Raw genomic sequence first — 23,418 nt, 5'->3', positions numbered from 1 at the left:
TAACGGAAAGACTTTTCCACATTGAACAGGCAGTCTGTAAAAGAGGCTTTAGACATAAAGATTGAAAAATACCAATGCTAAGTTTCCCTTTATCGTGCTCTGTCACTTCTCCCTGATTTAAGTTAGTGACTGTTCTGCAGGTGGGACACGTAGAGAGAGATGTGATGGCATAGGCGTCACTTGATGAGACAGATGTTTGATTCTGCAGAACCCCTCAAAAGCACTCAGGCCTCTCTGCTGCCGCCTTGAATACTAACGCCGCAGAAAATGGGTCAGTCACCCTTTACTATAAAACGTTGCAGCTTCCAGTTCCCCAGGTGGTTAGCGAAGGAAAAAGCAACTTTCCGAAAGGTGGAAGGGTGTCAAGTTTTAAAATGAAACACTTTGCGAATGTATTTTTTTCCTGCAAGCTGAAAAAAGCTGATTTGTGTTCTCCGTTTCTCTCCTCTGTTCTCCTCTGCCCTTCCTTCCCTCCTCTTCACAGGCTGTCAGCATCAATAAGGCCATCAACACACAGGAGGTCGCTGTCAAAGAGAAGCATGCCAGGAATATCCTCATATTGTCTCTGTGTGTGTGACTGTGTATGTGTGTGTGTGGAGAAGAAGTGTGTTTATCCTGATTTCCCTGTTTGTGTGTGGAGCTGTTCCTCCGCGGCTGCAGGGTTACGTTAGTGCAAGATCAAAACAACAAACTTAGTGTAACCTCGTCATCTACATGTGGTCGTGCTGCAGAGCTAATTTAGTCATCTGTGAGACAAAACACAAAGCTGCACTGACAGAGAGGAGCGCTGTTTGGAGTCGGCAGAGTCCCGGGGAGACGAGGAACTAAATACAAAATATCTAGGGCTCATTATTTTTGGTTTTTAACTTTTCAGAAAGAGATTTGGGAAATGCTTTGTGTTTATTGTGAATATTAAAGAAGCATGCAGTTTGGCTTTTAGCAGTGCAAACACTCTTGTTAATCATATTTGTTTTAGTTACGAGTACAGACTCTTGCACGTCATCAGCTCATTTTTGATTACCAAAGATGTTGTCTGGGCTCTCAGTGTTGTGAGAAGACTTTTTGCACCAAGAGAAACAACAATTTTTGGCCGTTTGAGTTCAGTAAAAAAGACAAGATGACAGAATGTAACATTAATCACGAGCCAGACCAATGTCGCACAGAGAAATGTCACGCCCTATGATAACTCATTGATCCTTGACCAGCCTGTCACCCTGCATCTTGGGGACCCATCATGAGAAAGGCGCCCACACTTTCTGGGCGGCGGTCAACCGGCTCCCTCTCTCCAGCAACGCAGTGCTCTGCTGGAAGTTCTGCCACGTCTTCCACAAGCTGCTGAGGGATGGCCATCCGAATGTACGTATAGATGACAATATCGTCACACCTTAACCTTCTTATCTTGTCTTATCTGTTTGTTTCTTGTGTTGAAAGCCCATCTTTCACAGATGATTTTTGCCAGTGATTCATCCTTTATCTTATGTCACACCTCATCTACGTTTAGTTAATTATACCTGAGGAGTCCTCCTTATTAACTCTATATTTCCTCTTTGTGCTGTCCCTTTAGGTGATAAAGGACTCCATGAGGAACAAGGCTGATTTAACTGATATGAGCAGGATGTGGGTAAGGACAAGGAGATTATTGTTTTAACACAAGGACAACCTTATGCCATAGTTGTTTTTATCCACTGGTGTATTTTGAATAGTAACAGATAAGGCATGGATGAATAAGTGACTGAGTTTGCGTTGCATAAGTTATTCATAAAATAGTTATTCCATTCATATTAATAATAATGCTAAGGCCACCAGTGATGAAGATCTCATGATTTTCCTGCAGCATATCATCATTTATTACTGAAACAGCTCCTGCAATTTGGCGAGACTCCCTAAAATCTTGGTATTTCGAGGACAATGCTTCATGTCCTGCTTCACACAGTGTTATGTGCCTGATGTGCGTTCTTATCAGCTCACATTGTGTATATAAGATAGCAAAACTGTAACTTAAAAAGTTGGTTATGAGCCTAATCTTTGGCTTAACCTCAAGATTAAACCTCCAGGAGACCTCTCACCTAACCTCAAACAGAGGGGATTTCAACCTCCACCAAGGAGGTTATGTTTTCGCCGGCATTTGTCTGTTTGTCTGCAAAATAACTCGAAGAGTTCTGAATGGATTTTGATGAAATTTTCAGGAAAGGCTGATAATGGGACAAGGAACAGATGATAAAATTTTGGTGGTGATCAGTTGAAGCGAAGTGGATAAAATAAAAATGGCGGTAAATCCGAGCTGCTTGGCGGAGGTCTCCGATTGCTCTAGTTTTTCTTCAAATCATCAATTTACGATATGCAGATGCTCCTTGTACAGCTGGCACAGCTGCATCAGTGTCTTCCCTGAAGATTTTTGAATGACATTTACCTGACTGCTGTTAAAGTCTTGACCATCTTAAAGTCATACTTGAATATATGTTCATCTAAATAGTGCTAAAATATAGGCGTGTCAGCACTAAATACAAGTGTAAAAGACCACTGATTTGATCATTCAAACCGCATGGCTTGACTTTGTAGTGAAGTGAAGTGTAAATGATGTAGGCAGTAACAAAATCTGTTCAGATCACAGAAATGCATGTTAATATCATGTATGAACAAGCTCATGTTGACATTTAGACAGCATATATGATGTCCAACAACAAGTATGCCTTCCATACTTGACCTGCATCAAACAAATCTCATATTGTGTATTAGTGTATTATTCAGTCTAGTTTTCTAAGCTCTAGAATTAAAACTGGCCCATACTTGGTCACTCAGTCCAGCTTCTCATTTTCATCAAATCAAAATCATTCTGCTTCTGCTTTCTTACAAATGTGCACCAGGTTATTTTATAAAGTATAAACTTGCACTCAGAGTGGAGGGTGAGAAGGCTGAGATGGTCACCGAACTCGCTGGAGCATGCATTGCTGCGTCCTGCAAAACCACACCCATCCAGATGAAATACCAAGATTTTAGGGAGTCCCTAAATTGGCAGCGGTTAAAATGTCGTCATGAACGACAAATCTTATTAAACCTGTCCCGGCGGGGTTTCTGACAGCAGCGGGAAAACACCTTTTCTGACATCATAGTTGAAGTGCGTCCAAAAGTGCAACATGCAGCAGCAACATTTGTTGATTTACCCTCAATAATAAGGAAAATTGTGATTAACCCTTTGAAACCTGGAGCAACAAAGCTTCTCATGTGCTGCTTTCAGACACCTTTTGAAAGTATTTGAACATTTGAACGCTGAGCTAATGAGGGCAGTTTCTTTCAAAAACATGGGGTAAAATGCATTGAGCAACTTGGTAAGAAATGTTCCACAAATTGTAAAAAAAAAAAAAAAAGAAAATTTTTTTTTTTTTTCCAGGTCATTTCGTTGTTTGTTTGTACTTAACTTTCCTTTCTTTTTTCCTTATTTTTTTTTTAAATAATTTTCTTGTTTTTATTTATTTATTTATTTATTCATTTTTTGGGGGGTGGGTTCTTTTATTTATTTATTTATTTATTTATTTATTTATTGCATTTTTTGTTTTTAATTTGCTTGTTTTTTGTTTTTACAATTTTTTTGTTTTTAACTTTCTTTTTCACTATTTCTTTTAATTTTTGTTTTGTTTTTTTACTAATTTTTTCTGTTTTTTTTTACTAACTTTTTGTTTTTAATTTCTTTTCCTTTTTTTTTTTTTTTTACTAATTTTTTTGTTCTAAATTTTCTTTTTTTACTAATTGTTTTATTTATTTATTTATTTATTTACTAATTTCTTGCTTATTTTTTTGGGTCACTTCTTCCGTTGCTCATTGCCTGCTTCCCATGTTATTGAAAGAAATCAAGCCAATACGCTGAGGGTTTAACTGGTTAAAGAAGCTTGTCTTTTGTTTGTTGGCATCATTAGAGCGCACACACCAACTGTCCTCCTTGTTACGGCCATCAGATTACAAGATTTGTTTCTAGTCAGCCGGCTGCTGTCGTAGTGACAGACATCGTGGCCTGTGATGGACGAGGCCATGTAAAAACATGCCAAGTGTGACTGTCAAGAGCTCACAACACACTCCCTGCCAGCTCCATGTTGTGGCTCACAGACAGTCGTATTACATCAGCCAGTCTGCTGGTGTCTCTGTGGGGAATCCTGCTCTCACCTGTTTTTGAGGAGCTGGAGCTAAAAATTGAACGTGGTTTATGTTTGGATGAAAAGTCTCATTGGTGACAACATTTGCATCGATCTAAGTGAGTGCAGGTCTCTTCGGGGTATCGATGCAGACACCTCTGATGTAATTCACCAGGTTTATTGTGTAAACTTGTACAGACGGCACTCCATTAAGCCACAGAATCTGAACAGTCACTCCTCAGTTATGTCTTGGGCAACATTTGGGTAGAGAGCCTGCTCTGTTCTGTAGTCCTGGATGTTGTTTTTATTACTCAGTTTTTGCTGATGTCACTAGGCGAGGAGGATACAGGAAGTTTGGTCCCTGTGACCAGGGTGGTGCCCTCTCTTTCCTGTTGTGTCATCACCACCCGCACTCTCAGGGACAAGGAAAAAGGAAGTGAGAATCAAATTGGCCAAATAGCTGCACTTATTCAACTTTGTCCACAATCTGAGACGTTTTCACACAGAGTGAAGTGAACTGAAAGATTCTGCCGTGGTATAATTCAGCCCCGCAGCTTGAAAATGGCCGCTCTGTGCTCAGTCTTTTCATGTTTTTTGTGTGCTGCCTTCAGCCAAAGTGCCACAACAAGTTTCCTCAACAACACCAAATGATTTGCCTCCTCGGTTTTCTTTAACCGGCAAAAAACCTGCACGTCCTCCAGGAGGAGAAAAGATTACTCTCTACCTTTGATCGTGCCTCTCCTCTTCCTCTTAATGTCCCTCTTCCTCCCCCTCTCTCTCTCTGTCTCCCCCAGGGTCACCTGAGTGAAGGCTATGGGAAGCTGTGCAGCATCTACCTCAAACTGCTCATCACCAAAATGGAGTTCCACATCAAAGTGAGTCGGCCTGGCCTATAAAATCCAGCACCAGTCTCCCTCGTCACTCATTATCTTTGTCTCAGGCTCTCTTTTTAGTGCCAGCGTGTCTCTGCGGGGGGGGCTTCATAGAAAATTCTGGCTTTTACACTAATGGCCTCTCTCGAATCTGTAATGTAGCTTTTTTATGAGACAGCAGAGCAGCACGGTGTCGATGCTATCACAGGAAGATGTGGTTAGCTGTTGCCCTGCTGAAGGCTAATTCCTACCCAAGGGTGAGGACCGTCGTAGACGGCAGTGTGCCAGGACGTAACATGAGAATCAATGGGCTAACGTGACACTTTGCCAGATAAAACCAATGATTGACTTTTGTGTCACCTCTCTGTGACCTGTATTTGCTTAATATTTTACTCATAAATCACCATGTAGGTTGAATAAATGTGTAAAAAACCAGCCGAGCTAGATAAAGGTCAATTAATCAACAGTCAGCTCATGTAAACTCAGTCTCATATTAATTTTTAACTGAGCTAAGAGATGCAGAACTAAAAACAGCATTTGCCTGCACACATGTATATTTCAATAGAAATGCAGTGCCGTAACTTATCTTAGCATTATTTTCTAAACTGAACGACAGCAGCTGTGTCTTTTAATCTTTGTCTTTTGTCTTTTTTTATGGAAATGTAACGTAACATTCTGTTTGATTCGGAGCCAGGGTTTTGTTTTGATTGGCTTCCACTAGTGAGACAGAATCAAAGAGTGCACTGACGGGCACAGTTCAAAGTCCAAACCATACATTTACCTGAGGGATTCAAAAACTTAAAAAAAAAAGCCAGCAGTGGCGTAGGTGGAAGTGTTCAGGTCCTTTACTTACAGCTGCTCTAATCAATATAAATGTACATTTATTTTAATGATGAATCTCATGATTACTTGTTTGTCGAGGAACTCTGCAGCTCCCCTCAGCTTTACAGAGCTTTATGGCGACTTCTTAAGCTAATTGTTCTGATTTTCTGGCCCACAATTTTACTGTAAAAAAACCCCCAAAAGAACAGAAATAGTTAACGCAGAAAGGGTAGGCCTGCAGCTTTTCAGTCAGCAAACTTGCTTTGGTTTGTCACTGCTTCAAAATGAATAGCTTATGATTGTTGTCTATTATTTATTTATTTATTCATTTATTAGTTTTTCTTGTGTGTAGTTGGGTTATATAAGTTGTAAAATGATCGAAATAAAGTAAAATAAACTAAGGAACCAGGAAGTCCTGCTAAATATAAAGTGGTTCAGACAGCTACGGGAAAAAACCCCAAGGTATTCCATCTTCAGGTGAAATAATTTCAGAAATGTTTTCTTTGAGCAGAGGCAATCTAACAGACTTGCGTTTGTCAACCCTATCTTATACCTGGCGCAAAGCAGCACACTGTATAACACAACTGTCATTTTCAGCGCCCATGTTGTGTAAGTAGCAAACACATATGTGCCAATCCGTGCACCCATTAGCATGAAGTTCTTAGGGCCCAGACACACCAAATCAACTTCAGAGAACTAGCGACGACGAAGGCCCCCTGCTGCATCACCTGATGTCACTTTGTCTCGGCCATCAAGTGGCACATGAACACCACAAAGGCTACAGCCAGCAGCCAACCAGTACATATGTTCTGAGAAGCGTGAGATGAAATAACTCTCCACACCAGCAGACAGCGGTAGTCTGTAATCGTCATTCAGAAAGGGAAACTGGAAGACCGTCTTGAGGCTAGTTAGCCAGTTAGCACATTATCAAGACAGTCCAGTGTTGAAAGAACAAAGAGTATTTACAGTGAGGCAGTGAGCAATAACACAAACCACCATAAAACATTTCTGCTAGAGAACACAAGGGATAAAGAAAAACAATTTTACCTTATGTAACAAGTTTGTTTTAATCTCGCTCACTGTCGACTTTAGTACTTTGTTTACTTTCCTCACTTCCATTTCTCTTCTTGTGCACTGAACTGAGCTGCCAACCAGAGTGATTTCAATCACTGATGGGCTCAGCTGTCATGGTTGCCGATTCAACATGCTGAATTGGCCCCAAAAAACAGCTGATGATAGATAGATATTACTTACTGTGGTTGAGATGACTACACCAGTCTCCTCCGGTCCATCCTCCTCATCCACAAATCTCAACAGGACTCTCCTGTCCCTCGTCGACCTCCTCGACATTTCTCCTCCAGTATTTACAAAACTATAATTGACTATAACTATCTGTGAACTATAAAAACACGAACTATTGCAAAAAAGACAAACAGTGGCAAAACTACTAACTATGGTGAAAACATGACGAAAACATGGCAAAAAACACTCAAAAACACGCCATCAAAAAACTTAGAAGCTCTCAAAAAACCACAAGCACTATTATTTACAACACTAAATATTATTTACAAAGAAAACGCCACCCAAACTCCACTAAAACTCACCAACCCCCCCCCCCCCCCCACACACACACACACACACACACACACACACACACCCCTAAGTCAGGCGCATTGTTGACATGTTGCTATTTTAATGAAAGCAGAAAGCGATTGCACCATTGACCAACATAAACCTGGTTCACAAACAATGGCGGAGTATTTTTCTGCTCTTTAAAGGACGGCCTCTGTTTGTTCTGTGGAAGAAGTATACAGTAATCACATTAATCAGATATTTGTTGTTTATTTCACTCTCTGTTTCCTCTGTCAGGTTTATAATTACAGTTTTTAGTTCTGCTTAAACGTCTCACCATATTTGCTGCAGTGACATTACTGCTCTTTCTGCATTACGCTCAGCAGGAAACCACTCGCTTCTCCAGTTTGCAGAATCTGCCATGTAAACAGCAGTCTGCCAGGTGTTGAGGCACCTGGCTTTTAAAGGGAATTGGAGATGACACTGATGAGCTGAACTCATGTTGCACCCACAACACACCTATGATTAACTAAGAGATTAATTAAACCCCTTTGCCCCTTGTGCCTTACTTTGTGCCCACATTATGCGCTATATCAAAGGCGGTTGGTCACGCCATAAATACACTTGTGCCATGCACTTTAGACCATGTGCTATAGATCTTTAGGGCTCAAAGCCATTGTCACAGTCTGATGTTTGGGTTCATTCTCGTTGCTCTCATCTAAAACCCAACGTGCAAGCACTTCCTGCTCAGCACTCAACAGCAGACAGACTGAATGTACTGTTACATTCCTGCATGGTTATGATTATAGACATCAGATTCTGCCTGTAAACAGTCATGTGTTCATCTCAGATGGATGTCAGGACGACTGAACCTCCTCGTGTTGTCTTCTCTTTCAGAACCCTCGTTTCCCTGGCAACCTGCAGATGTCAAACAGACAGCTTGACGAGGCGGGAGAGAACGATGTTAACAACTTGTGAGTGTGGCATGCTGCTGCTGCTGCTGCTGCTGCTGCTGCTGCTGCTGCATCGCCTCTCCTTTTGTTTTTTTGTGGTTATAGCCGGCCAGACCGCAGGATCCAGATATTAATGAGTTTCAGTGTTATGTCTCAAACTGTGCTGACCAAAGTGTGAAATAAAATGTAATTGGATGAATACATTAATCATAATGCAACAGAGCCACAAGACCTTATTCATTGTAATCATTTTAGAGGTGTTGTTCTGCACAAATTAGTAGAAAGTTTAAAAATTCACATGGTAAACAAAGTTTTTAATTTTAATTCATTTGATAGTAATAATTATATTCAGTTCTTTCATCAAAGCTTCTCCTTCACACCATCATAAAAGGAGAAGACGAAAGAGATTAAAGGTTTCATTTCATTGTTTTCATCAGTGGTACTGCATTTTTCATTCTCCCTCCAAGCTGTTTAGTTTTGGCACCACTACCACTCCTTCTTTGAAGGAATACTTCGCCCACAGCATGATCACTTGTGTATCACTTACTCACCCTGTGTGTTACCTTGAATTTGTGAAGAAGACTGTTCTTCTTGCCTCCGCTGTGAACGAGGATCCAAAAAGGGAAAATATTCTTGATCAAGTCATGAGGAAGGGTCGCACTTGTGCAGCCAACTTGTTCAGTATAATCCAAGTCTCATTTATCCAGTCATATACTCAGTGCTTCCTAAACACATGCGTTTTTGTTAAAACCTGACACTTATGTAAGCGAAACCAATTTTATTATACAGCACCAAATCATAACCAAAGTTATCTCAGGATACTTTTCATGTACAACAACTAACTAACACCGTACCATTTAATTTAATTTACCCAAAATGCCCCCATAACAGGGGTTTTTCCTTATCCGCTGTGAGTGTCCAAGAACAGAGGGATGTTGTATGCTGTAAAGCCCTCTGAGGCAAATTGTGAGTTGTGATATTGGGCTTTATAAATAAAATTAAACTGAAACAAAGCTTAGTGAACACTTACTGATGATTTCGTGCCTCAGCAGCTGCAGTGGAATCAACAAGCAGAAATGAAATGTAACGAGTGTCCAGGCGTGATACTCGTCTGCAAAAGTGTTTTAAACAAATCGGTTTTAGCAAAAATATGGGTTTGGGAAGTACTGAGTTTTTGGATTTTTTGTTCATCGTAAAGGCAATGTGAGAAAAAGTTTTCTTTACGACTTCAGGGTAACACACGGTGAGTAATAGTGTTGTCCCGATACTGGAAATCAAAACTTTGATACAACACCTTGACAAATATCAATATTCAGTATCATTTTCGATATACCAGTGAGAAAAACTGACATGACATTGAGGGCATTAATTTTAAGTTTGTATTAAAAGACAATCATAGTAAGGCTATAACATGAGGACAACTACTTCTCTTCTCTTGTCTATAGCAGAGAACAGCTGTAATGAAAATGAATCAATTAATTCAAATTAAATGTTGTCGAAGTAGTGCACATGTTCAAAATCTCCTAATATTGTTGCACATTTAAAGGCAATGAAGAGAAAGTAAAAGCAAAACACCACCAAGCAATCTTAGTTCCTTTTTTTTCTTATCTAATATTATTTATTTTTAAATAACAAATTAGAAGAAATCGGAGGGTATAACTATTTTTACAGGCTGTAACAAAGCCTGCAAATGATCATATTCACTGGACAAGTATGACGAGTGATGAGAAGACAGCATTGTGAGTGATTGAGATGGAGGTGGGGCTACATGAGCACTGCAGCGGTGCGTGTGTGTCACATCGCTGTCAAAGAGGAGACAGAGCAGGAAAGCGCAGCTGGTTATGATGGTATCAAGTAATTTAAATACAGATTACCTTTTTTTGGCTTGTCACCCTTTAAAACAAGCTGATGCCACCAGCGTCCGCACATCAGAGGTCATGGTTGATGAGATGAGAGCTTCTCAGATTGTTAAATTGTTTAGATTTCAGAGGCCTGTTGAGGTGAAAGTATCTAATGTTTGACAAAGGAAAAGAAAAATCACAGGAAAGTCGGAAAAATGAATAATTTTAGTAGATTTATATCCAGGTTTGGACCCACTGTGCGATACAGTTACAGTTGTGAATCATTTTGGAATTTTACTCCAGCTCTGACCGTGACTCAGCCGATCAGCATGCAGGAAGGAAATAATCCAGTATTTGAAAGGAATTTGAGAAAAACAGGAAAACGTTCACCTGCAAGAACTGAAGAATTTTCTGGTGCTCTTTACCGAGCAGGATCATTTTATCTGAAGCATCAGTGGTGTTTGTGTGTGAGATACAAGAATGTGAAAGCTCTCTTTTACACTCCTTGATCCAGATTTACTCCCATGACACTATGTTGTGTTTGTGTGTTTCTGAAGTCATGTTTAAACGGTCATCTCTCCTTCTGTTTCAGCTTCCAGTTGACAGTAGAGATGTTTGACTACCTGGAGTGCGAGCTCAACCTCTTCCTGGGTGGTAAGTTATTCTGGTCTGCCTCTGCACTACCAGCTGTGCTTATCTGAGCCAGAGCATGAAGTAATACACACAAACACACACACACAGCGATGACACAGGAAGACGCAGTCTGACTGATAGCTGTACTGTACGTAATGGTGCACAGAAATAGACGCTGTGACGGCTATTAGTGGTTACGTACTGGACTGCAGCCCTACTGTTGTCTGTTAAAGTATAGACAGGGCTAAAAATAGACGTCTGGGATGTGACCAGCAGCTCAGAGGAGATGCTGGAAAAGCTGCCGACACCATTCATAAACGACTGGCCGGAAATAGCATTCTGGTTTCTACGTATGATGCCCTTCATCCTGCGTACCTTAATGATGATATTATCGTCTCCACTTCCTCCTCTCTCTCTGGAGAAATAGCATTCAGCACAAACTTTTCCTCTCATGACTCGAGAGTTTGACGCTGTGATGCACGAAACATACGCCAACACACAGTAGAGACTGTGTCACCTCACACCCAAGTCTCAGAACCCTCGTCAGCTTCCTTCTCTGGGCTGGTGTATTTTAAAAACATCACGTCAAAAGAGGTAAAGAGACCAGGCCTGAGGTGTTCGTGTGTGTGTGTGTGTGTGTGTGTGTGTGTGTTTTCTAGCTGTGCAGGAAACCACACCTCTGCAGTGCACAGAGGCTCTCCAGGCTTTGGGGGTGGTGTGAGCAGGGTGGCAGGGAAATGAAAGAGGGGAGTAATGATGGAGGCAGAGAGGGAGTCAGACAATCATGTTAGTGTTCAGGTTGCTGCTTCAATTTAAACCTCTTTCCTGCCCTTTTTTTTTTTTCAATAAGCAAGGGCGAGCTGTGTGTTGCTTTGAAGCGTTTTATTTAGTTAATTTTAGTGGCCTAGAGCACAGCACCATCACTTGATTGGTTCATGAAAAATTCATGATTTACGAGCCCCACGCACGACTGTCTCTGTGTTTACATTAACATTCACTGACATGTGCATGTGTGGTGTGTTTGTAATGATACTCTGTGTGGCTGCAAATTGATCCTGTGAATTCATTTATTGATCGGTATGTTTTTTTCTCTCTCTCCTCTCCCCAGTGTTTAGCTCTCTAGACATGTCACGTTCGGTGTCGGTGACGGCGGCGGGCCAGTGTCGCCTGGCCCCCCTTATCCAAGTCATCCTGGACAGCAGCCACCTGTATGACTACACCGTCAAGCTGCTGTTTAAGCTACACTCCTGTGAGTGACGCACACCTCTGTTGGTCAAAGTGCACAACTACAGGCTTAGTAGAAACAGGACACAGGAAAGGTTCAAGATAATGAATATGTCTGTGGTCATTGGAAAACTTTTAGGGCTGCCCCCCGACTAAGAATTTTCCTAGTCGACCGATAGTCGCCATTTAGGGCCATTAGTCGACTAGTCGCCCACATGTTCATGATATTAATGTAATTATTAAATTATATATTTTGGGTGGGGCAACACAATGGTTTGAGTTGAAGGTGTGAGAAAGAATAGTATCAGTAACATTGTTAACACTGTGCTACATTACAGAGAAATACAAAACCGTACTAATGAACCTTCATTAATATAGGCCTATATTTTATCTACAAGTGCACGTCACACACTGAGCGAGCCGCCTGTTAATGACGCTGTGGGCAAAGCAGTAATGATTGTGCTAAGTGGCTAATGGGCATGTAGCTACTTCCATGTTTCAGATGATACGTCATGTTTGTAGTCGACCAATGAAGATGAGTTTACATATCACCTTGGGTTCATCCTTCACCTTCTCAAAATGATCCCACACTTTGGATTTCCTGCCCGACATGTTATTAACTTGCCTGTGGAATAACCGCAGGTACCAGCCCTGGAAATTAACCTGACTCCTGTCTGACCGCTGAGCGTGGCCACTTCCTGTGTCTGTCCTTTCAAATTAAATTCCCACATGGTTCAGTCATGTAGGTTTTGATTTGTTTTGACATGGTGCAGCTCCTAATAGAGTTTCAAATTTTTTGTTTTTCTGCAACTAAGCAACCAATGAAATCTTGCTGACTAATGACCTTTCTGGTCTGGCTAATGTCTGGTTGACTATCAGGGGGCAGCCCTACATATTATGATAATTCACAGAGAGCATAGGGCAGTTAGACGTTGTTATGAACTTTATTTCAAGGCTTGAAATTAGTGGTCATCAGTTGAGTTGTCACACTAAAATTAAACTGATGATGAATGAAATGAGCTTTAATAATCTCAATCAGTGTCCCCATATATATAAATAAGTCAACCTGTTTCACTTTTTTTCTTCACTAGTGTCATTCACAAAAATGTCACCTGATAGTAAAAAGCAGAATGTCACACTGCAGAGCTTCAAGTCCTGCTGTTAGAAATCTGCAGGCAAATGTTTAAGAAATTTAGCACTGTCAGCAGTAGAGCTGCAAATAGCAATTAATTCAATTATAAATCAATCTGTCCATGTACTTAAATCACTTTGTCTGTGAAGGTAAAAGAAAAAGAAGAGAGAAACACCAATCACTGCTTCCCAAAACCCCCTGTGGTGTCCTTTAATTGCTCGTTTTATCCGACCAAAAAATACTTTACTATCATTTATGATGAAAACAAGAAGCAGCAAAGATTTGCCATTTTGTCCTCATAAATCACAGAAATCAGTAATCTAATTGATCACCAAATTAGTCATGTCATCCTTGGCAAGCCAGGATGCTAAAAATATACCAAGGAAAATATAAAATTTGCATAAGCCTTATTTCACTGTTGTTACATTTTATTTTAGTTGAATCTGGTGTCATATTTAAGCAGTACTGGATTCAGCCGTTGAGTTTCCACCATCACCTTTAGCTCTTTAACGTCCTGCAATACGGAAATAAAGAGTCTGAATACTAAACATGCGTGACACTTTCCTTCAAAGGTACAAAGATGACACACCGTCCTCTGATTTAAAGAATTTTTCTGACCCTTTGGCTCCTGAAACCTTCCAAAGCTGCGCTGGAAAAACTTAAAAATGCTTCAAATTCTCTTTCAACAAGCCTTTTCTCTGTTTCTGAGAAGAAGATGTTTTGGAGATTTGAAGTCTTTCACCTCTCGGCTTTGATACATTCATGCACGAAATCCCATCATCCATGTGTGCACTCAGTCTTTATATATTTATGTGTGTGTGTGTGCGTGTGTTTATGCAGAATACCTGAAGAGTTTATGGTGCCTGGGCGCTGACGTGTTTGTGTTTGTGTGTGCTTGCAGGCCTTCCAGCAGACACTCTCCAGGGCCACAGAGATCGCTTCCAGGAACAGTTTAAGAAGTATGAACTGCACTTGCCCTCGCACAAACCCAGCCGGTCACGCTTTCACTCTGCTCCCTGACTGAGTGTGACCCCGACCACTGAGCTCTAAGTGCCGTGTTGAATGAATTGACAGTGACTCTCTCTCTCTCTGATTTCCTGTCTGCTCCTCCGTCTGTCCTCATCTCTCTCTCCCTCTCTTTCAGGTTAAAGAGTCTGTTCTATCGCTCCAGTAACTTGCAGTATTTTAAGAGGCTGATTCAGATCCCACAGTTGCCTGAGGTGAGGACCGCCTCTCACTGAGTCGGACATTTTTGCACATTTGAGCCACACCTAGGCCTCAAGTTCACCTGGGTATTTCAAGTCTCTGTTCACCAGTAGTTAATTAACTCCCCATTAAAAAGATGTGCCTTTTGATTTATCTTTATACACAAGTTGTTACAGCATATTCATGATGATATCTTATTTATGCTACAGCATATATGCGCTGCTACATATGATATAAATGGAAATGAGAAGCATGTAGGTTGCTCTCACAACGTGTACTTTCAGGTTTCACTCTGTCCTAAATTTGCTTCATGCCCATTACTGACAGGAAATGACAAAGACATGCCCTGCACATTATCTTAGCTGCACTCCTTTACTCTATCAATATATTTCAAGCAAGATATAGATTTAGACAACACCGTTTATATTGATATAGGTTACATAACATATACCAGTGTGCGTCTCTCCTCTCTCACACTCTCACCACAGCTCCGCCCCACTCATTTACTCACAGTTTCTCTAGCAACACTCAGAGACACAGAGCTGCTCCTCTGTTTAATCTGTCTGATAATGAGTCTACAGTGTGACATCGGTCTATATGTTGCACACGCTACACTAAATCAGTCTGTGAGATGAATGAAATTACTGCAGCGCACGTGCAATCCAGGCTGCGCTGCTAGTTTGTGTGTGAGGTGGATCATAGCGCGTTGCTGTTCTTCTTGGTAGTTGTAGTCTATTGTGTGACATGGAGACAGCGCCTGGATGCAGGCGACAGATGTGTTTAAAAAATGCAGCGACAACACAGACATTTCACATATGAGACATATATAACGTGGACAAAATGCTCTATGCATAAATGAGATTAATAGCTTAGATAAATAAAAAGATTGAAATCATCTTCCAGTACTAGATTCATTTGAAAGGTCATGAAAAACATTTAGACCTACTTGATACTTTTATACTCATGTTATAGTTTTGTGTCCTGTGCTGCAAACCTTTAAACCTCTGTAGCTCCAGTGCTGTGTGCAAAAACGTTAACCTACAGCCCTGCTATTCATTTCATATTATTTTTCATCCACATGTTGTGCAGCTGTATATCTTCAAACAGGAATAAAATCTGTCTTTGCATTTTATTTTGATCACTGTCTGTTATATAAAACTTATTGTGACATTTCAAATGTAACTTTGACTCGCAACTGAAAACATGTAGCTCATTTTGTAGAAGATACGGAGATATGTATCGTATATTGCCAGTCAGCCTGTAAATACCAAGTTATGAATTTCTGTCTATATTGCCCAGCCCTAGTTATGACACTAAAACTCTGACACAAGTCAAACAACTAACTCACTTTCATGGAGATTCAGGTGAATTAATTTGAAGGAATCTGTGTTGAATGTAGGCACCAGGTACCGGTCTTATGTAGAACTCAGTGGGAAAAATATCGATTATTTTTAGATATTCAGGGGGTAAACACATTTTGGGATACATCTACCTGCATCATGCATTCTGCAAAAGCCTTTTAGAAGCTAACAAAAAACAACATAGTGAATAAAACTGTGCTTTTTTATTGCAGAACCCTCCAAACTTCCTGCGTGCTTCAGCTCTGTCGGAACACATCAGCCCCGTGGTCGTGATCCCTGCCGAGTCGTCGTCCCCTGAGTCGGAGCACGTGGTGGAGACAGACGACCTGGTGGACACAGACGTCCCCGTGTTGCCGGTAAGTAAACAAGACACGTATCCCTGAATGGTATCTTCTTAAATGCATCTGTCTGATTTGTAGACGTGACACATGTGGTGCTGATGTAATCAGCAATCAAATATTTAAAAAGTACGCTGTTTGCGTCGGGGTCGTCGGGAGGGAACAGATGCAACGTGGTAAACTGAGGGAGCTAAAGCAGAGAAATAACCTGCCAGCAGTGCAGGCATGGATACACTCCTCTGTGAAACCACATGTTTTTCAGATTCTTGGTGAGACTACTCTAAACATCTGGTTTGTGTTCATGCTGGCGTGTCATGGTGATAATTATATTGAGTCTCACAGAGCTGGCTGTCGACAAAAATATTTGTTTAAACGTGGTAAATAATGAGGTAATGGTGGCATTTTAGAAGCACAATCCAGTTGCAAAACTGGTAATGTTTAACGTAACAAAAAAATGGTAATGTTTGATGGAGAATTAAATTGGAAGACATAAAACTATAGAAATTGATTTTATGTACAAACTCCAATAGGTAAAGAGTTTGTTTCATAATAACTGTATTTAGGAAAGAAAAAGAAACTCAAAATAAAAAACCCAGGTTAAAGTGCCAATGTGAGTTTTATAAAATTTTGATATTTTGAGAGGTTTTATGAGTTTTATCTTTTAAAAGCTGCTTGTTTTAAACACACAGGCTGCTCTGGAGACCAAGTTTGACGACCTGTTTGGCACCTCGGCTGCTATAGACCCCTTCAACTTCAACAGTCAGAACGGCATGAGGAAGGACGACAAGTAAGGCCTTAAAAATGTCACATTAAGTTTATGTGTGTGTGATTATAGCTGTCAGAATCATTAAACATTTGACAAGAAGCTAACTTATTATCGTCACATTTACATAGACAAACTTAATCATTGCGTTTTGTGACTCAACTGATCACAAATTTCCCACCACAAATATGGATCTTTGGTTTGACTGAGTAAAATATTACGTATAGTAAAATGCATGCAAACTGACTGACTGATATTTTGTCTGTACCTGTCAGAGACCGTCTGATTGAACAGCTGACGAGGGAGATCCAGGCCCTCAAAGACGAGCTGGAGTCTTTCAGACTGGAGGTAAAGAGGAGAGGAACCACTTGTCGTGTCATGTCTCACACACAAAAAATCTATCTATAAAGGACTCCCAGAAACAAGTGTGAAATTTATTTTCATCTTTCTCTGTACCTCTCCAGAGTGGTCGCTTGTGTCAGGCGCTGAGGGGGCGTGTCAATGAGCTGGAGGCGGAGCTTGCAGAGCAGAGCCACCTGAGGCTGCAGGCCGTAGGGGAGAGCGAGTTCCTGAAAGCAGAGCTTGATGACCTGCGGAGGGTCCGAGAGGACACGGAGAAGGAGCAGCGGAGCCTGACGGAGATCGAGAGTAAGACCTCTTTGGTCATGATATCACGTTATTATCGGTTTAGAGATGATTTATGATTCAGAGAGATTTCAAAATAGTTTAGAATCATTTAAGCTTTCTCGTCTTTATTCTGGTTAGTCCAACAAATCCCACCGATGTTGCATTTACTTTAAGTGACAACAAACGTTACAGACTATGAGTGCCAGCTTATGCAACTCTCGCTATCACAGCCAAACATGGCACTAAAACACTAAAATGTTTGAGAAAGACAAAGGTGTTCGCAGTGGTGGCAAGAGTGGCGGGCAATACGAAAATGCAAAAGTACAACCTTTTGTTCAAGCAACGTCCTGAGAGCCAGTGAAACTCTGACAGATGACCCAAATTACGGCATCTGGCAGAGTCTCGCAGGGGTGTGAGGAGGGATATCTAGGCGCTGGTTAGATGGAGGGAAGTTTACCACCTTTTATTAGTCTCGCTCACCAGACCTTTCTCAAGAAAAGAAAGGTCTGGCTGGGCCGACTCTCACTTTAAGATTGGAGAAAAAAACGGCCCGGCTTTTTTTATTTCTTTCAACCAATCACAGTCGTTCTGGGCAGTGGCACAGCAATGGTGCGCTTGCAAAAATATTGCCGGGGGGAAACAGGTTTTGGTGTAACACGCCCACAAAAATATCACCTACAGGACGCAAACCATGGCAGAAAAATGGCTACATCCCCGCAAGATCAAACACCGCAAAAGTTAGTAAAGGACATTTGTCGACTATGACAACCGGAGGTGGTAGGGCGGGACTTTAGCGGTGGCTCGTTCCGCCCAATGAGAGGCTGATCTATGCAGCGAACCTCCGCCCACTCAGATTACATTTCATTAACACACACTACCCACATTGTTTTGATATAAAGCTGGTTGAAAATCAGCGAAGTACCCTTTTGAATGCTGTGGCTATTAGAGGAATTCGCTCACACACTGATCAAAATAAGACCAGGAAAAAAACAAAGTCTGGGATTAATTCACAAACTGTTGGATCTTTGATTTCTCACAGTAAGTCAAAGCGAAAGCAAGGTGGAAAGTCGAAGACAGATAGTAGAAGATAACTGTATGTCTCTCTCTCTCTCTCTCTTGTGTGTGTTTCTAAACAGAAAAAGCTCAGGCCAACGAGCAGCGCTACACCAAACTGAAGGAGAAGTACTCAGAGCTGGTTCAGAGTCATGCAGACCTGCTGAGGAAGGTGAGAGAGACGAGTCTTACTTCTTCAGGTTCAGTCAAATCCTCCTCTGTGTCCTTGTCTTCTTCTAAAAAAAAAACTTCAAAGTTAAATTAAGTCCTGTCCTCCTGCTGTCCTCTTTATATCCCCCAAGCTGAAGATTCAGCCTGGCCTGATTATTTTGGTGTGTTTCTCTGTGTGTCTGCACCTGTGTCCCATGTCCGTTGTGTGTATGTGTGTGTGTAGAACGCAGAGGTGACCCGGCAGATGACGGTGGCTCGGGCAGCACAGGACGAAGTGGAGGCAGTGAGGAGAGAGATGCAGGAGAAGGTGAAGGCCGCTCAGGAGGTTGCAGACAGACAGGTGAGTACCAGATGGATTTAAAAACACACACTAAGTTTAGCTCAGTGTTTGGATTAAATTTTAGGGGCCGACAGTGAAATCAATTGGCTACAAAATTACCCAAAACAAAAGAAAGTGCTGAGAAATTGTATTTTTTTTTATTTTTTTTTTCCGACCTGAACAGAGCTCAAACTTCTGTAGAAACATTCAATTAAAAGTTTTACTGTTGTAGATGTTCTAAAGTGAGATTTTGTCTTCTCTTTCTCAGGAGCGCGAACAGCTGGAGCAGCTTCAGGAGCTCCAGAGAGAGCTGATGTCCAGCAGGACGGAGCTGGACTCCCTGAAGACCACCATGGCCTCATCACAACAGGTCACCCCTCCCCTCAGCTTATGACTCTCATGATTAGATTGAATCTTCTAACTAGATCTCCAAAGTTGCTTTCAGAAGTTACTCAACTCATTTATAACGGTCCCAATTTAAAACGATAATAGCAGCTGCTACAAGAAAGCGTGGAATGATTAATGATATGAAATTTTTCACCCTGACTAACAGACCTGGCGGGTCCTAATGGAGCACAGTCTGGAGGAAATCTAAAAATGGGCTGCTGGCGTCACACGCTCTTACTCTAGTCATCAATTATTGGATGATCTCACTTGCCTTTCACTTGTGTAGCTCTGGTAACATCTTTGGTTCCTGTGTGTGTGTGAAATGTTGACATAATGAATCAGCTGACTTGTTTTCAGAAAGCTGACCATCTTAAACAGGAATGGTTCGGCCCAGGCTGTTGTATATTCCATCCTGTATCCTGGATCCGGCTGTTCTCATTGGTTACATCCACACTAATGTCTTTTTGTTTTAAAACACACAACTGTTGTTCAGTCCCTGCTGGATTTTACAGGCTGTTTTGGGGATTGTTGCTGCCTTTAAAAGCTGCTTGCTGTCATTCATTGCAGTGCTGAAGGACTGTCTCTATAAGTCGCTTTCCTCCTGCTCTCTCTCCGGTTAGCACGAGCTAACACAGCAGGAGCAGCTAACATCCGTCCCAGAGCCATTATACGGTCCCAACAATCGCACACTGACACCAAAATAGCCCAACTCTGTCGTTAAACCCTAAGGGTTGCGCAGAATTCACTGAGATTGGCTGAATTTGCGTTAATTGTTGCAATAACAACACTGCAACTTTCTGTAACGACCAGCGTTTACACCAGAGTTGCGTTTTAAGCCCTTTTTAAATAGGAATTGTGCAAATTTGCAGGAAAGCCCAGTCAGTCTTCGTTCAGCATTGGCAGTATAAAGACAAAATCTGGGATTGCGGCAAATTGCCGCCTACCTACTTTTGTTTATACAGAATGTGCCTTTTTCGGGGCAATGGGGGGCGTGAGCAAGTAACAAAGCGTGTAGCTCAGCGTGTGACATAATAAGTGACGTGGGAGGGAAGCCGCGGCTGATCAGTTCTTCGGCGATTCTCTCATAAGTTGGCCTGTTCTTCACCGTTCCCGTCATCTGACGGTTAACAGCATCTTCATTTGTGAGGGCAAAGAGGGCGCACAATTCCTTGTCTCCCCAGTTGCTCATCTTTACAGTGTTTGTCAGGTTTGCGTTTCCGTCTTGCTACTAGCTGCTCATTCCTGCTATCAGCTGTTTCCTGTTTATCCACCGCCAGTGGCTCACACATGCCACGTCAACAACAGTTCCTCCCACAAGTGATCAACAGCCCCTCCTGTTTAAACTAAAAGTGTTCCGCCAATATGTCTACCCTACGAGGCGGAAAATTGGGCACCTCAGATCAACTCGCCAATCCGGCTCTGTGTGTCTAAACGCTCACAGCCTGCCAGCAAAACGGCCCATATATTCGCCGAAAGTCTGGCAGTGTAAAAGGGGCTTTAGTTTAGATGAGTGGAAATGGAGACCTTTGAAAGGTGTTATCTGTCATGATGTGTCAAGCTAAAACATTGTAGCTAGGTCTACATCCCTTTTGTGATTTCATCCTTCTTGTGTCAGCACTCTCTTCCCATCACCATGACTCCCTCAGGTGTTGAATAAAGCTCCCGGTACCACTTTAATATGTCGGCATATTTGCTTTGTAGCGACTCACAGTCTGTTCTCTTTATACTCATGTAACTTTCAGTAACCGTTCCACCTCTTCACAGGTCCAAGCAAAGAAATCTCTAGTCTCACTTTTTGCCATCACCATCGTGTTTTCTGAAACCAGAGCAGACAATCTTCCTGTTTACACTGCCATGTCAGTATAAATGAATGGTCATGCAATAAGCGTTTTCAGACATGTTAGAATAGATGGAGATTAATTCTGAAACTCTTGTGTGTACATATGTCGTTTTCATTTTAAAACAGCACTTTAAAACAACAACATATTAGTGTGGATGTGGCTTAAATCATGACAACAAGTGATGACAGCAGATCCTGGATCCTGACTGCGTTGGTGGAATTTGAAACTCTCTTGAGCCTCAGTGAATGAGTGCTTGCTCCACAGTGAAATGCTCCACCATAATCAATAACATTTTCACATTTTTTTCACCTTTTGTTGCTTTTGCACTTTGTGTCTTTCATCTGTAAGACGTCTGTCACTTGTTATGTCATCTCCGCTCTTAGTCACCGACTGTCCTCCCCACAGCAGAATCTCAAACACATTTATTTTCTGACAGAATTGATATGCTAATGTATTTCTTTGACGTCGGTAAATCTGTGCTCAGTGCGGGGAAACACAGCAGTTTCTTCTTGTTGATCCTCTGTTGGTCTGCATTTGTCATCTCTGTACAAGTTGATGTTTGTAACAGGCATCTCTTTAGAAGAACAGACCAGAATAAAAACACAGAAGCAGTAAAACCTTGTTCAAACAGCCACCTGTGTAAATGCAGCTGCTGGGTTTCTAGCCTCCGTATAATCATGTTAGCAAAAATTGATCTGCAGGAATATTTTGAAGGGCACAATCAGGGGAGTGTCGGTTCAATAAGCCACGGATTCGAGCTATTAACCCTCACAACCCCACTGATTGCTCGTGACTCCCTCCGCCCCCAATTTCAGATGTTTCTCTGGACACGCAGCCTCTCGGCCCTCTCTGCCTCCCACTCCTGACGTCCTACTTTTGTAGCCACTACTTATCAACCCTGTCACTCTTTCTGTCCTCCTCCTCCTCCTCCTCATCCTCCATCTTCCTAATCTCCATAGTTCTTTTCACGCGCAGCCCACGTTTGATCGCTCTTGTCACATGCTCCCAGCTCTGACAGGCTCCTGCTGCACAGTTTACATCCATATTCTTAACTCTGCTTCTCCTTCATCTCTCAACATTTCTTGCTTTCTGTCGGACTGCTGGGACTCAGGCTGTAAGTCTCACACGTTTTCTGACCTGCAGAACATTTTCACGCACTCACCTCATTATTTAGCTTGCAAATAGTTAAAAAAAAATGTCATTTTACAAACTTCCAGTTCACAAGATCTGATGTAACTCTTCACTCTGTTGCCATAGTTCATGATTGTTGCAATGCAGCCAAGTTGCACAACCACAGCTTCCCAGTGTTCGTTTGATTGTAAACTTGACCTCAAACCTCTCTGGAGACTCGACGCCTCTCCGCAAACTTAAATGGAGGCAATATTGTTATAATCAGTGGCTGCAGATAAAAAGGTTTTTTGGTTTTTTTTTTATGGTGAGATCAAAGCGCTCACATCGTACCACATCCTGACATGTCCTGACAGCTACATATTATCCTAACCATGTCTTCCTGCTGATTCATTGTGCCTCGAAATCATCGTCCATTTTTTTTATTTATCTCTCCGTGTTTTATTTCGTCCATGCAGTCGAGTGAGGTGCTCAGCAACCAGCTGGTCGCCCTGGAGTCTGAGAAGGCGGAGCTCGTGCAGTCCTTGTCGAGGGTGGAGGCGGAGCTGACTGTCCGGGGGGAGGAGCTAGAGCGAGTCCAGAGCTCGCTGGCAACTGAGAGGGAGAGCGGGGTGAAGACAGCAGAAGCCCTGCAGAATCAGCTCAATGAGAAGGTGGACAAAAGTCATTTTCTCAATTATCTTTCTGAATTAACTTTCGTTATTAGCTCTAATACATTAAGCAGATGTTACAGGGAGCCACTGAACATCTTTGTTTCCACATTTGGACCTTCGGGCATTTCTAATAAAGCCTGGTGTCCGTGTATGTGTGTGAATATGTCCACAGGAGAGCAGGGAGCAGGAGTTGGAGAGCCAGCTGGTCGCAGCTCGCTGGTCCAGCCTGCAGGGAGCTGTGGAGGAAGCGGAGAAGATCATCCAGGACTCACTGGCTCAGATAGATGACCCGGCGCACATCAGCTGCACCAGCTCTGCAGGTCAGAGTTGCTGTGATTTAGAGTGTGTATGAATGTTTGTGTGCATGTTTGCATATTTGTGTCTTAGCTCTTTTTTTT

The 23,418-nt window shown here is 41.9% G+C and overlaps 1 protein-coding gene across 2 annotated transcripts in view; it reads left to right on the top strand.

Annotated features, from left to right (window-relative positions):
- The window catches only part of hip1 (huntingtin interacting protein 1), a 78,395-nt gene that overhangs the window by 37,612 nt on the left and 17,365 nt on the right, over nt 1–23,418 (top strand). For both annotated transcript variants that reach the window (XM_033631186.2, XM_078167154.1), the window contains exons 2-19: nt 485–548; nt 1,214–1,356; nt 1,565–1,621; nt 4,919–4,999; nt 8,288–8,364; nt 10,777–10,838; nt 11,926–12,066; nt 14,075–14,132; nt 14,318–14,393; nt 15,953–16,096; nt 16,768–16,865; nt 17,117–17,189; nt 17,306–17,489; nt 18,605–18,693; nt 18,916–19,032; nt 19,280–19,381; nt 22,826–23,020; nt 23,193–23,340. In XM_033631186.2, the coding sequence (XP_033487077.2) occupies nt 485–548; nt 1,214–1,356; nt 1,565–1,621; nt 4,919–4,999; nt 8,288–8,364; nt 10,777–10,838; nt 11,926–12,066; nt 14,075–14,132; nt 14,318–14,393; nt 15,953–16,096; nt 16,768–16,865; nt 17,117–17,189; nt 17,306–17,489; nt 18,605–18,693; nt 18,916–19,032; nt 19,280–19,381; nt 22,826–23,020; nt 23,193–23,340 (1,909 nt within the window). The remainder of the gene's footprint in view (nt 1–484; nt 549–1,213; nt 1,357–1,564; nt 1,622–4,918; nt 5,000–8,287; nt 8,365–10,776; nt 10,839–11,925; nt 12,067–14,074; nt 14,133–14,317; nt 14,394–15,952; nt 16,097–16,767; nt 16,866–17,116; nt 17,190–17,305; nt 17,490–18,604; nt 18,694–18,915; nt 19,033–19,279; nt 19,382–22,825; nt 23,021–23,192; nt 23,341–23,418) is intronic.

This window comes from Epinephelus lanceolatus, chromosome 4, assembly GCF_041903045.1.
Source record: "Epinephelus lanceolatus isolate andai-2023 chromosome 4, ASM4190304v1, whole genome shotgun sequence".
Classification (NCBI taxonomy): Eukaryota; Metazoa; Chordata; class Actinopteri; order Perciformes; family Serranidae; genus Epinephelus; species Epinephelus lanceolatus.
The sequence above is the reverse complement of the archived record's forward strand: the minus strand, read 5'-3'. Positions and strand labels throughout refer to the sequence as shown.